The sequence below is a fragment of the Paralichthys olivaceus genome, chromosome 5 (assembly GCF_024713975.1).
Source record: "Paralichthys olivaceus isolate ysfri-2021 chromosome 5, ASM2471397v2, whole genome shotgun sequence".
Lineage (NCBI taxonomy): Eukaryota > Metazoa > Chordata > Actinopteri > Pleuronectiformes > Paralichthyidae > Paralichthys > Paralichthys olivaceus.
Window position 1 is genome coordinate 17,586,439 of NC_091097.1, and position 14,842 is coordinate 17,601,280.

The following is a 14,842-nucleotide window of genomic DNA, read 5'->3' on the forward strand; positions in this document are numbered from 1 at the left end:
TTGCCCGTGAGGATTTGTTGTTCCTTATCAATGTGTTTTCATTATGTTTAGGTGTGATGAGGCTCGATGTCTCACTGAATAACTGCAGCAGAAGCAGCTGTGTAATGTTTCAGTCATTGTCTTCCCGTTATGTTCATGATTTTAACTCCACCTGTCACTAACAGTTAACCTTTGTTCCCTGTACAGGTGTGGTTAGGCTGAAGCCAAACGAAGCGAGGTTAGTTCTGGTTAATCTGTGAGGCAATTGTTTTCTTGATAAACCAGTTCTGGAGACTACATGTCATATCATGTTGATTCGCTCCCATTGACTTGTTAAATTTCTGGCAACTGAAGGATGATTGGTGTTGTATATGTTCATCACTGCAAACAAGTAAATGTGCAGAAATGTAAAATGTTGATGGAGCCAAATGGCCATTAACACCATCGAACCAACCACACGAACACGTCCATCCTTTGACGTGAAAGCCTCGGTCATCTCTAGCAGTAGCTGTCTCTCTTGCTGGACCTCAATCTTCAGGGGAGCGGACATCTCCGTGGCCCAGTTCGATGGGGTTCTGGGCGGAGCTCTGACATGCAAGATCTGCAGGAGGGTTTGGTAGAGGAGGACGGGATCGTCTCAGAGGCCTTGATTCTGCAGCATCTTAGTGAGGGATCACACCTGGGTTTGGAAACCAGGATATGATCGGATAGATTGTATCTCGAGGGCCCACCACCCCCCCGTGTGGTCATCCCAGCCAGGCGAGGGGGTGTGGGCCATGGATAAACACAGCCTCAATCACAGGATCCTGTCACACAAGTGACATGTGGTTAATACAGTCACTGAACCAAAGATAAAACAACAGAGGAATGGAGGAAGAAAACAATAATGAGGGGATTTCAGAGGACGAGAAGGAGTGGTTAGAGAAAGTAGAGGAGGCAGCACTGGGACGCATGACGTTCTGCTTCCTTTTATGACTGTGGTGGTATATAATGCCCTGTGAAGTTGGAAGTGAAAACAGCTTAGAGTTGCTTACAGGACGCTGGATTTGTACTCCGACAACATGGAGAAAACAGACTCAAGCTTGACATGGGATCCACGGGGAGCTGCTGACTCACTGAAAGGCCTCTGTTATTCTGCATTTGACTGCAAAACAATGACTGGAGTGAACATGGAGCACTTCAGTGTCTCTGGAGCGGCAGGAAATGCTTCACCTGTTAAGGCCTGCACAGACAACATCTCCCCCACCTGTCTCTGTGTCCATTGTGTCGCCGACCGGACAACACACACAACAGATGACCTGATGTGTTGGAAAGGAGATGCACAATGTAGCACGGATGCTGGATTTACAGATTTATTTTTAACCTGCTCTGCAAAGGACTCTCATACTGAAGCACAGGATTACTCGTCTTGCTCAAAAATGGATCAGAGCATGACGTCAGACAACTTAGAACAAGTCTTGAGGACTTCGTTTAACATAGCAGGTTTCCACAAGGATGAGGGGAGAGTGGATTCACTCTGGGGTAAGTTTGTACTCAGTGGGCATCTTACCGTAATTCTACTCTGCTTCAAAAACTATATTATATAAACAGATTTTCTTCTTCCTCATCACTTCTGTAACCTCCAATCTACATGATCTCTGAGGTTGCAGAAATACCATCAAAGCCCTGAGTCTGTGTGCATGTGGGCACCACTGTCCTCAGAGAAAAGCTTTTTGCTGCCCAGGATTTTAAGGTGCTTTCTGAAATCCTTCTCTTGCTTTCGATATCAGCTCCATTATTTCTATGAGATATGTCATGGCTTTAATAACAAATCTAGGCAAACCAGTTGCTTGTGTTACTGCCGGGCTGGGTTTGGTGGTCAGCGTGCACATTACTTTTACTTTCATTTCTGAGTGGTGCAGGATGCAGCTATGTGGAGCCAACAAACAACCACCCTGAAGACTGCATAGCCAAAATACACTGATGATTAACGTGTGATCTGATTGGCTAAGGTCAAAGTCAACAAAGACATCTCTACAGATAATACAGAGGAAATTATAGAAATAATAAAAATTTTATTTCCCTTTATATGATTTTATAATATAAATTCTGCAGGACAAAAGACAAGACCTGCAGTTTATATAGATGTAGAAAAAGAATCTATGATCCTATGCTATGAGTGAGGGCATCATGACGTCATCTACAAAGTCAGAAAATGTCAGATGGGTGAGTTTGGAATCCGAGCGTGTTGAGGCCAGGGTCAGAGCTCTGATCAAGAAATTGAAGGCATTTTAAAAGGGTGAAGGTTCCACACATGTGGTTGTGACCTTTTTGATTTATTGCATTAACTCTTAAATTAACAGCACAGTCAGCTGTTTGTTTTTTACTGGACCGACCTGCGACTTTTTCTATTGGACAACGTTCATAAAGAGATCCTGCCGCATGTTTGTGTGAATACATATACTTTTGTGTTTTGATGATAATTCAATGTTTTTAAAGGAAATTGTTTGGCGACGGTGCAAGTGCAGAAACTTGTTTGAACTGGAATGAGATAGATGATGAAATTACCTGGCATGGATAAACAGGTGCAGCCGGTACTTTCCATTATCTAACCAAAACTCCCCCGATGACCTTGTCCACACCGAGAGAGACTCAAGGGCAAAAGTGCCACCAAGTAGAGCCGACTTTTAAAAAGATAACACTGTTTAACTTGTTACTCATTCGAAACACGACCTGCAGCATTGACAATATAACTTGCTAAACACAACTAAAGGTGCAAATAACATAGTATCCATGTACTTGTATGCTCAGTACTTTTGTCCAGAAAGTAAATAGATAGAAAGGCAAGAACACCTGAGGATCTATAGAATGGCACTGGGTACAGGAAATAACTCCGCCAGGGCCCAGTGTTCCCCTTATCTTCAATCAAGCTGCAACTAATTACACTTGTCCAGACTTATGTAGATCCAGATCTACACCAAAACTTCCTGGATTCTTCTGATAGTTACTGCATCCACTGCATCCACCCACCAAGAATCCTGAAAAAATAAAAAAAGGCAAAAAAATGCAGACGAAAACATAATGAAAGAATGGTAAAAGACAATTGATGAAAAAAATACAATGTTTATATTAACAGGGATACATCTACAGTCTGTTTGCAGATTATACTTTTTGTACAATTAAAGTACTAATATGACTTATGTGTTTTCTATATTCATTATGTGCTCCTCTCTGTAAAGTAACTGTTAGCATCATCATCACAGGGGCTTTATTAATAAAATGTATTATTACTATTTTAAAAGTAATAGATGTACTTGAGGGGGGTTGTTGCGTTAGGTGATGGTTTTCACATTCAAAGGTTGTTTGAGGTTTTACTACTTATACTAATCTGACACCGTTTGGCGTCTCTAAGTGCGCCCACAGACGAAGTGAAAGTAAAAGATCATTGCCTGACAGCGCAGAGTGCGCACTGACTGTGGAGTAAGACGGGTCATGTGAGGATAAACAGTGAGAAGTGATCGATGTCCCGGGAGTTTATCTCACAGTGTCTCATCCGCAGGAGTTCAGAGGATCTGTGCATCTTCCAGAGAGGCTGCCCCGGCAGGTAGGACTTATCCAGGCTCTTACGCACCAGCTTGGACACGTTTATCCAAAGTGCGCACGCATGGAAAGGACAAATGTCGGTGGTTCCTCCTGCATCGACATCTATTTGAGAATATTAAGAATTTGAAGTTATTTCATTTAAAGGTGCAGTGTGTAAGATTTAAGTCAAAGATAACTATTGGCATAAATTTAATGTAGAATAATCCTCATGATGTTTTCACGAGTTCATTTCATCTAAATTGTATGAACTGTAGTTTTCTTTACCCCAGAAAAGGCCGTTCATATTCAAATACTCTAAATTTACATCGAGGGGACCCTCTCCACGGAGGCTGCCATGTGTTTTACATGAGTCCAGACTGGACAAGCTAAACACCTTTTGAGTTTTTATGAGAATTAAAGGCTACCACTGTTTCTCATGTTTGGAAGGAGAGGGTGAGGTGAGGGGTGTTCAGCTGCAACATGCAACTTCAACACTGGATAAAACAAAATTCTACACACTGTACCTTTAATTTTAATATAAATAATAATATATTTAACTATACGGTCGTTGAGCCGCTGTTTGGACGGCATGTCAGGTGCTCATGGGAGTGTTGTGTGTTTTGGCGACGTTCAGTCATTTTGACAGATGTTTTGTTTACGTTCAGACTTGGTTCATGTGGCTTTAGTGTATTTGTGCTTGTTGGGTGGTAATGTTGTGTCTAAGTTCACTTGTGTGGTCACCAGGACTGTGGGGTGTTGGGTCTGTGGTGGGGTACAGCCGCTGTTCCTGACAGTTGTGTCATGGTTGTGGTCCGTAAAACAATCAAGTTTACTGTTGCGAAGTGATGAAAAGAAAAGTTCCGAGCTTATCATTGTCTCACGCGTTCGCCGCAATGTGTCATATGAATTCACGCTCCAGACACCAGAAGGCGGGTGATCTCCATTACGCGCGTATTTAACATGGTTCTTAATGTGTGATATATTAACTTGCGCAAATGTTGTGAGGGCTGTGAATGACTCGAGAGGTCTGTTGTAAGGGGAAGTTAGAAACAAGGTATTTTGGGGACTTCCCGGGGGAGTAAAAGTGAGTCTGCTTTGGCTGCAGACTTCTTACATGTGCGTAAACACGTGTAAACATCGCCACAACTCTCTCCTTCACGATGAGGGCTCGATATTTCTGAGCTTTCTATGCTCTCTTGCAAAGTTTCTGTCGCTGGACAAGTTGCCCGTGGTCATGGGTGTTTGGCTAGTGAATTATTATTACAACAATATTTAACGAACACTTTTCTTAACAAAGTTGCAAAGTGCTTGACTGAAAGAAAGAAAGAAAGAATTGAAATTAAAAGAGCAGCAATCAAGGCATAAGAAAGATGATCAGGTGATTAAACAGACAATATACACACAAACAATTACATAAAACACACAAAACATTCAGTGAAGCTTTGCAATAAAAAATGTTTCAGGAAAACTCTAATAACAAAGGCCCTGTCACAAGATGTGATCTGGGTAAAGGTAGAACTCCACTCACAGATTTACGTGGATGTTCTTATCATCGATCACTTTGAAAGTGATTAAGTAGAATTAAAAGGAAATCAATATTACAGGCAACTGGTGTTTTCATTGGTGCGTTCATGGGTTCATGTTCAATGTGTTCATTTTCTCTGCCTTTTAGCATCACAGCAGCGTTCTGTACAAGTTGGAGTCAGTGGAGCTCCACATTGAGGTTTCTTGCTTGCACAAAATTTGTGGGACCAGTGATTTTTACCCTCAGAGACTCGTTAACAGAACGAACACCTAAATCTAATCCTCTGAGATATTATGTTTCTGTCTGATCTGGCTGAGAGGAAGCTTCTTCATTTTGAACAGCAGTGGGAAACAAATATTAGTGTATTAGCAACAGAACAAAAACCATACTGTGTTGTTTTAAAGTTTGCAAGTTCCTCATCACTGTGGCTTTGTGATTTGCGTGTCATCGAGCCTGGAGTTCCTGCTGATGGATCGAAATAACACGAGCACCCGGTGCACGTCCTTTGATTTGTGAAGTTGGATAAACTTTATCTCTCACACAAACAAAGAGCAAAGCTAAGCAGAGTTGTGAGTCCGTGTCCATACTGAGAGATCAGGTTCATTTAATGTTACGCTGTAGACTTCATTCATCCCTTCCTCACCTTTATTCGTTTTCTATCTGTGTGTCGTCAGGTGCCAAGATGCATGAAGCAGATCAGGACCCATTTGACTTTGGAGATCTACCAGGTTAGTCTTTCAGGAATTGGGAGCAGCTCTGCAGAATGCCTCTACAAGAGTCAACACACTGATTAGATGGAAATCTACAGTAGTTTCCCTCATAAAATGACCAGAGCGTCACAAATGCATCAACTTTTTCAGGCCATTAATGAGTAAATAAAAGATCGGAGATGCCAGAAATACTAGATGCTCCTGCAGCTTTTTCCTTGTTTAATCCATTATATGATGGTCTCATTAATCTCTTGAGCTTGTACTAAATGATGCAAAATTCACAGTATGCAGCTGTGCCCTTTTTATTTCATCTATTCATCCTGGGAGCTGCACATCTGGATCAGGTGCAGAGTAACAGAGAAGAAGCCCAGATATCAAAACACTGGAGGCCTCAACAACCGGATGAGTTTAGAGTAGTGACCTAAAGCTTGTTCTGCACCTCCTGCTCTCCTCCTGGTCATTCAGGCCTGGTACCTTACTGATGAATCACTGGGACGATGATCTATACTACAACTTAAAACGATTATAAGTGAGAGAAAAGCTGTGTTTAGAGAACACCACCAGACAAAACAATCCCACAGGTGTAAAGTTTTGTGAAATTGAAATGACTTACTCAAATCAAAACTGATTGTGATGATGATTCTTTGTGTTTTAGATGATTTATCAGAATTCCTGAATGACGATTACCTATTCGGTAAGTTGCAAACGAGAACTCATAGTATTTTGACATACACACATAAACAAGTAACAGTATATATATATATATAAGTCAAGGAAGAATTTAAAAGTCGATCCATTGTCTGATTCCCTTTATGCATTCTCTTACCAGACACAGATGTTTTCTTTGGTGATCCGTGGTTTAATTCTGATGAACTCAGCAACTCCAGTAAGAATCTCTTCTCTTTTTATTTTCCAACTACTGATACATGGAAGATAATGGATGATAATAAAGGAGAAACACAAAAGATCCAAACATGGTCATGATAGATGTATTGTAGATCCACAAATTGAAAACTATAGATGAAGAAGTGCAAGTTCAAATCCTCAAAAGTCGGTGAAGCTTCGTCTTTAGGTGAAGTCACACGTATAAGCTGCGTCTGGGTCTTTAGGCACAAGAAACCTGAGGTCTGTTAGACCCCAAACATTGAGGAATTAAAACAGAAGAGTTGAGAAACAATTTATTTCAGTTATAAAATCACGTCAGCCCTAATGTTTCACTTCTGTTTCCAAGTTTTTCGAGACATTTATAGAGAACTCTTCACCGTCATGTTTTTTTTAATAAGAGATCTGTACTGAAATGAGAATAACAACCATTTTTTGTGTCTGCTTCACTGACTCCTTTACTTCCTCCTTCATGCACCTCAGATGATATTGCTGTGCCACCAGAGCCGCCCTGCACAGGCGGCCACCAGCAGCAGCAGGGGCAGACGGACAAATTCTCCAGCAAAGAAAACAAAAGGAGAAAAAGACAGAGAGGTAGACAACGAGTCACTAGAACCTACACTGAAGCTCAGTGTGGTTTGGGATTGCAGCTACAAAGATCCTCCAGTCTGAATTACACTATCTTTTTTTTTTTATATTAGATTTTTTTCTTCGGTGTGGCAGATTAACATCCTTTTTGCATGTGTTTCCATGTCTAGTTCCTTGGTCACAGCAATGCACTGATGAGAACAACACACCATCCAGAACAAAAAGACACAGAGCAGCAGGTGACCTACCCAGACTGTTTCGTTTTTAAGGTTTTTATTTCATTTAGGCTTCAAAAAAATAAAAATGAACTTTATTTGTGATATTTGGTTTAAAATCTTTGACTCTAAATCCCTTATTATTTCCTGTGAAACTGTTGGTTAGAGTTATTTAGTTGAAGTTTTGGTCAGCACAAGGTGAAAGGTCATGAAATGAGCAGAATCTCTGGTTGTGTTTTCAGGCACTGGTGTGGAAGCAGAGCTCAGTCCTGCAGAGACAGTGAACTTACCCACCACTCTGACAAGATTCCTCCAACTCCAACCCCCCATTCATCTCATCACCATCCCAGACCCTAAAGGATATCATGTCATTCAGAATGTGAGGCTCTCTCCTCCGGTCATTAGACTTCGACTCCCCAGTGCAGCTGCTACACCCACATACATATTAGGTGAGTTAAATATGTATTAGAGACTGGGAAACCTTTTTCTATATATTATCTTCATTATCTCATGATTATCTGCTCATTTAATTCACATATGCTGGTACAAGGCTCTAAAACCTGTTTCTAATTTAGTTCCTGAGAGCCAAGTGCAGCCGCTCTCCCCGGGTGAGTGAAAAAATGTTGTGGTTCCACATTTATATCTTAACATGGCAGCCGCTCTCTGCTAACTGCAATGTCCTCTTGTGTTTGCAGTGGATGCTGCAGTAGTGCCAGTCCAAATGAGCTCGTCGCCACCAGGATCTCTGTCGGACACCGCTAGCAAAGCAATGTCTCCCCCTCGTACCCCAATCTCCTCCAGAAGTGTGTACCAGTAGTTTTGTTTCCTCTTCGTGCTGTAGAAGTATTTCTATCGTAAATATTGTGACCTTTTGTATGTTTCAGAGCCGTCCCCATCTAAAGAATCACCATCTCCTCGGTCTCCCACCGTCATTGATATTCCAGGTAAATTCTCACATGGTTTTAATCCTCTCTTCTTAACTGATGGAGCTGCAGCTTGGCATTCAGTTGTTTTTGGTTTCTTTCAGAAAGTGTAAAAGACTACATTCAGAAAGTCAAAGCCCACATGAGTCTAACATGCCCGGCTATAGAGGAGGGCGTTGGTCTGACCTCTCATTATGTGGATATGCAAGTGAGCCAGAGAGAGACTCATCGATCTGGAAAGAACCCAAACAGAAGCCTGGACAAGGAGCTGATCATCACGGGAGATACAGATCGACAAAACAGCTTGTTGGGGCCTCGTCAGGTAAGAGAATCACTTTTATTGGAGAACATGAGGATAAATGACAAAACATCTAGTGACGTGCTTTTATTTAGCTGAAATATACATTTTCAGATTTTTAAAACTGGTAAAACACATTGCTGGAGTCACAGGTTGCAGCTCACTTTCATGTGGTTCTTTTTCCTCTCAGATCTTTGAAGACTCAAATGGACATAACCCCAGACGATACATATTGCTGTTTGGCAATGCAGGAATGGGAAAAACCACCCTGATCAAGAAGCTGTGCCTTGACTGGTCCAGAGACTGCATCCCACAGTTTGACTTTGTCTTCTTATTAGATGGCAAAACACTGGCTTTAAAAAAGTCCATCTATAGCCTTCAGACCCTTTTATTAAACCTCTCCTCCTTTGCAACTTCTTGCACGAACCCAGAGGAAGTGTACGCTCAAATCCTTGCAGCCTCGAAGCGCGTGCTCATCATTTTCGACGGTTTTAACGAGCTCCGAGAATACGAAGTTCTACTCCAGACTCAAGAAAAAGACGTTATGACATCTCTCCAGAAAGACAGTAAAGCGGAGACGTACACAGTAAAACAGCTTTTCTCTGCCATCCTCCAGAGGGTACTTCTTCCAGGATGCACCCTTCTGCTCACTACACGACCAAAGGGCCCTGCCAACCAGCTCCTTCGTCGGGCAGACAGCTTTCTGGAGGTATGTGGCTTTACTCCCACTGATGTCGAAGCATATTTGTCCCAGTACTTCACTGACCCAGCCCTCAGAGCATCTGCTTTGGACTGCTTAAAAAGATGCAGCTATCTACATCTCCTCTGCTGGAATCCTGGACTATGTCGATTGGTGTGCTTGGTTTTGGAAAATTCCAAAACTTTGGACGTCCTACCAAGAACTTTAACAGGGCTCTGCCATCAAGTGCTTCGTTTGAAAATGGAAAAGCACAGTCAGGGTACAGACTCACAGCCCGACGCTAAAACACAAACATCCCTGAAATCTGAAGAAGAAACTCCAACACAAATCTCAGGTAATAATCAATTGAACATGTGTCACAAAAAGATTCCAGTCCATAAGTCCAAAGCAAGATTTCATACTCGCTCAAGCAACCAAAGAGCGAGGGGGGCAAAAAAGCATTTGACAAAGGACGGGGAGGAGATGGAAAGTATGAGAAGGAAGGAGGATAGAACAGACGAAAGAGTGTTGCTGTCCCAGCTGAGCTCTTTGGCTTGGGAGGGGATCAAGGTAAACTCGTCTATCCTTCCCACCGAGCGACCCTTACCTTTCAAACTCAAGGCTTTTGGCCTTGGGATGGGACTCCTACTCTGTCACCCCCTGAGGAGGAGGCTGGGAGGAGGAAGAGAGGACGAAAAAGAAATGGAAGGAGGAGAGAAACAAGATGGGACGAAAGACAGAGGGAGAACAGACATTGAAAACGTTGATGGCAGTGATGACCACATCGTACTGTGGGCCAGTCCCTTCCTTCAGAGCTACCTGGCAGGAGTCCACTTGTCTTTGTCTAGGTAAAAAGTATTTATCAGATGTCAAATAGTTTTTCCGTGTTTGTGAAAGTTTTTTTCCCTTTCCACTCCTTTCCTGTCATTGTTCTAGCCTGTCTGGATGTCCCTGACTCACTGTCTCCCTCCCCAGGTCTGTAACAGAGCGCACATTCCTCCTGACCCTTCCATTCCAATCAGGTCCAAAGGGGCGTCGGCGAGCTCAAGGAGAGGAATTCCAGCTGACTCAGCGATTTGCAGTCGGCCTCCTCTTCCACAACAGCGCAGAGCTGCAGAGCCTCCACTCATACACTGCGGCATCCTTCAGGGATATGGTGGTCAACAAACAGGCTCAAGTGACAAAACACCTCGAAGGTCTTTCTCACGGTGACCTGAGTCCTGCCCAGGTCCTGGAGGCTTGTCACTATGTTTATGAAGCAAGTTTCACATCATTCGGTGATGGGGGCAGAGGCAGTGGCAGCACACGATTGGACTCTCACCTGGCAGCGAATCTTCCAGACGTCTTGTCATTTCATGGACTTCGACTCAACCCTCCGGATGTGTTCGCTGTGCAGAACATACTTGAAAGGGGTGGAAGTTTCTGCTTGGATCTGGGGGATTCTGGGATTGGGGTTTCTGGACTGAAAGTTCTGGTGGGGCTCAACAACGTCAACTCGTTCAGGTACTGATTCAGTCCACATCTCAAAAATGTGCTTGGTGTTTTCCATTGTCCAGTCACTGCAAAATAAAAATCCTACTAAGATGTGTTTAGCTTTGGATTTCTGCACGTTAGAATTGTTGTACATGAGGTAAAAAGTCATCAACAAAGCCAATGAAAACCTTTGTGTCCTGATTGTTTTATTCCCATTGCAGATTTGTTGTTTTGTCCATTTATTTGGCGTCATAGTCCATCAATACAAATGTCAAACCCTTTGAAACTGACCACCCATCCCGCCACCCACAGGGCGTGCATTGATGATGTCATCACCCTATGGGAGCAGCTGGAGCGCAGTGGTGAGGAGGGGCTCCTACGAGGGGCGGTGTCCAAGTTCAAGATCCACCCTCTGAAAGTCACACAGGTGTGTCATGTGGAGCACCTGGCACAGCTCGTGGACATACATGTGCAGAAGAGGCTGTCGAGCAGGTAGTTCACCACACACACACACACATACGCACATTCACACACACACACACACACACACACACACACACACACACACTTGTACTTCCACTGAAGAGTGTTTTGTTTTTTTGTCTAGTTCCACCGATTCAGATTCCATCTTGGCAGACGGAGTACCAGCTGTCAAAGAGCTACACAAGCTGGAGTTTGAGTAAGACATGACATTTGAGTGCATGATGATGATGACGATGATGATGACGACGACGATGATGATGATGATGATGTGTGTCCCTCTAGGCTTGGCCCAGACAAAGGTCCCCTGGGTCTCTCTAAGCTGTGGGAGCTCCTGCCAGCTCTACCTAACCTCCAGCACTTACAGTAAATATACACTCTCACCCCCTCTGTGCATCCATCTCTTTGTGTTTGTGTGTTTGTTGTGTCTGACTGCCGCTCTCTCTCTCTCTCTCTTTCCTCCTTCAGTCTCGAGAACAGTAAGATAGGGGACAAAGGATCAGAGAGGTTGGCCGAGGCTTTAGAGTCACTCTGTTCTCTGGAGATACTGAAGTGAGTACAACTTCTCATTATATAAAAAGCTCAATATTTGACCTCACAATTAAAAAAAAGAATCATTGAGTTTTTAAATTAGTAAGACCTTTATGTATGTGTGTGAAACTGAAATTTTTTTTCTCTCCCTCTGGTTTCTAGTCTGTCACAGAACTGCATCGGAGACCACGGGGTGAAGAAACTGACAACCACACTGGAGTATTTACCAAACCTGCGCTGTTTAAGGTACATAATGCAAACACACACATTGATCTGCTGCACCTACACAACAATAACCACACTGACACACACAGAATTTCACTTCCCTCTTCTGCCCTCTTTTTTTCCAGTCTTTACAGTAACATGATTTCTGACGAAGGGGCAGAGAGTTTAGCAGCTGTCCTCCCACACATGGCGTCTCTCACTGACTTGGAGTAAGTCTACTCACCCCACGTTTTCTTTAGACGTTTACGGCAACTGTGTGTATTCATAGAGAGGCATCCTTCCCTTCAACAAAGGCTCAGAGGAGTGGATCTTTCTCTGGGTTTACATATCCCAGAAGTAATTGCGCTTCAGTGTCAAACAGTTTTTCAAAGAGATAATGGCAGCGGCAAGTGATGATGCTTACACTTTAAAATGTAAGTATCACCATTAACATGTGTTTTGTTCGACAGTGTGAAGTACAACAAGCTGTCGGACGTCGGAGCACAGAGACTCGGAGCCAGTCTGAGAAACTGTCAAAAAATGAAGACTTTAAGGTGAGAGGTCCTCGTTTCAGTCCTTATCATGTCCTGATACTTAGAATAAATATATTGTTTTTTTCTCACCTTATTTCTTTTGCTCCTCACCCCAGGATGTGGAACCAGTGGATTCCATATGGAGTGTTTGAGCGTCTTCAGCAGCAAGACGGTCGCATCCTCTGGCATTAACCACTAACCATGAAACCTCTGTGTGACAAGGCTGTGAGTTTTCTGTTATGCATCCACACTATAAACATATTTCTGCTGCTTTATTAAGAAACTCATGTCCTTCGTAAGATGACGTTAAGTCTGAGAAGGAATTTATTATTACACAATCCTGCAGCTATGAAGCACATTTGCACCTTGATGTTTGTCTAGTTTTTTATATCAAATACTGTATGATTGTCTTCTGATATCGTTGCCTAAATGTTGTAAAGAGCTGCGTTTTTACTATTTGTGTAAATTATATATTTGTTGATACTCTGTGGCTGTAAAATATAAATAACTTGACAATCATCTGACACTTGAATTCAAATTTTGTATTTCTGTTGTCTTCTTTTTCAAAGTATTTGAATGAAAGAATGAATGCACTAAAATGGAAATTCAGTATGAGGCTCATTTGATTTGGTCTCTTTTGTAAATGTTGCTGCTCTTTAGATTTATTTTATGGTGGTAATTGTTTTATAGGAAACAAGCAGCTGTCATGAACTACTGCTCTTCACTTGTTTATATGAACCCTGTGCGAATTTACAATTGCAACAGTTTCAATAAACAGTATTTGTTTAATGTGTAAATGACTTTAATACAAAGGTAAAATCTGTTTTTGTTTCTGTTTTTCACTGGGTGTGAAACGTCATTAAATGTCATGGCTGCATGACTCGCGTCTGTGGGATGGTTATATATCATATCAGCTGTCAATCACAGACATTTAATAAAGAACATCTTCTTTATACAAATCTAAAAACATCTCATCATCCTCCTGTTTGACTTACAGAGGTTTTTCCATTAACAAGCTGATGTTGCTCTCTGGTGCCCTCTTCTGGACAAAAGCTAACTGGACAACAACATGGCTGCTAGTCAACAGTTAAATCTACTTCGAAAACATCACTAATCCAAAAAGAAAGAAGGAGGCAAAAAGCTGGCATTCGCTCAGTTTATTAAACAGACACCTTGGCAAAATTCAACTCTGCTATGATCCATTGCTTCTTATAGCAGGTGCATGTCTGCAGATGTGGAGGGAGGGAACAAGCACTGGTTGTGTTTGGATGATGATGATGATGATAATGATGAAGGAGGCATCCAACAAACTGAGCAAAGGCTTTGAGCTTTCACAGTCCTGATTGATAAATTCAACACTGAGAACATGTGTTCACCAGAGCCTGGACGACACAGCGTGGTATCATGGCACAATCTGTCTTTCACCTGTTAGTTACTATCACCGGTGATTTATAAACACTTTCAGAAAACAGGAATCCTTCCCATCTTCACTTGCTGATTCCTCAGTCGAGGGAGTGACTTCTAGATTCTACTCACTCATCTACTGAAAATACATATTAATTTAACAAAAATACATTATTGGACTGTTAGTGTCGCCCATTTCCAGCATGATGGAGATTGATTAAATACTTTAAGTTTTCATTAGATATTTACTATTTAAGCCTGTACCTGATTCTATCTGAGCAGATTCCATAAACATGTGTTTTTAATATCTAAAGAATATTGGTATCCTGAGCCTTAGTGTCGGGTTTCTGAAGGATTTTCATCTTTTATCCAAAAAATAGAATTCATATGGACATACTGATGGACGGGCATATTAAAATATTGCAAATGTAACCATACATTGTATATTGCTTAATGGCAAACAATCCAAAAAGAAAAATAATCATTTGGTTATTAGCCATCAGTTATTCGTACCAGTTGATCTTGCATGGAATAATTATTCTGCAAAATCTTGCAGCACTCTCATCCATTTATTTACATCCCTGTTTGTGATTTCCACCTAGTTTTTTTCTTTTAATTCATTGCACAGTGTAGCAGCAAACAATTCACCTGGCTACGTTTAGTGTATCATTTGAGCCGAGTCTGCAATCTGAACAGATGAGGTGAGAACAGCAGAGCAGAGTCATGTTGCTTGAGCACAACATTCAAAACACCAGCAATGAAAGAATCTGGACTAAAGCTTGGTTAAAAGTATGAGATATGCATGTGCACATATTTTGAATAGGTCTGAAATGGTTGAAATGGTCAGCTGCCAGTAG

The 14,842-nt window shown here is 42.0% G+C and overlaps 1 protein-coding gene across 2 annotated transcripts; it reads left to right on the forward strand.

Annotated features, from left to right (window-relative positions):
* Window positions 1–956: 956 nt before the first annotated feature.
* ciita (class II, major histocompatibility complex, transactivator) lies at window positions 957–13,404 on the forward strand. 2 transcript variants are annotated; one of them, XM_020103040.2, is made up of 21 exons: window positions 957–1,500; window positions 5,740–5,793; window positions 6,431–6,469; window positions 6,605–6,661; window positions 7,141–7,251; window positions 7,416–7,484; window positions 7,703–7,909; window positions 8,036–8,068; window positions 8,156–8,263; window positions 8,345–8,404; window positions 8,488–8,705; window positions 8,872–10,208; window positions 10,336–10,863; window positions 11,146–11,325; window positions 11,441–11,512; window positions 11,599–11,679; window positions 11,782–11,865; window positions 12,007–12,090; window positions 12,195–12,278; window positions 12,519–12,602; window positions 12,698–13,404. In XM_020103040.2, exons 1-21 carry the CDS (start codon window positions 1,041–1,043, stop codon window positions 12,771–12,773), a joined length of 4,026 nt encoding a protein of 1,341 aa, XP_019958599.2. In that variant the 5' UTR covers window positions 957–1,040; the 3' UTR covers window positions 12,774–13,404. The 2 variants fall into 2 exon arrangements, with proteins under 2 accessions (XP_019958599.2, XP_069381719.1); XM_069525618.1 differs by lacking the exon at window positions 957–1,500 and adding an exon at window positions 3,389–3,562.
* The last annotated feature ends 1,438 nt before the right edge of the window (window positions 13,405–14,842 follow it).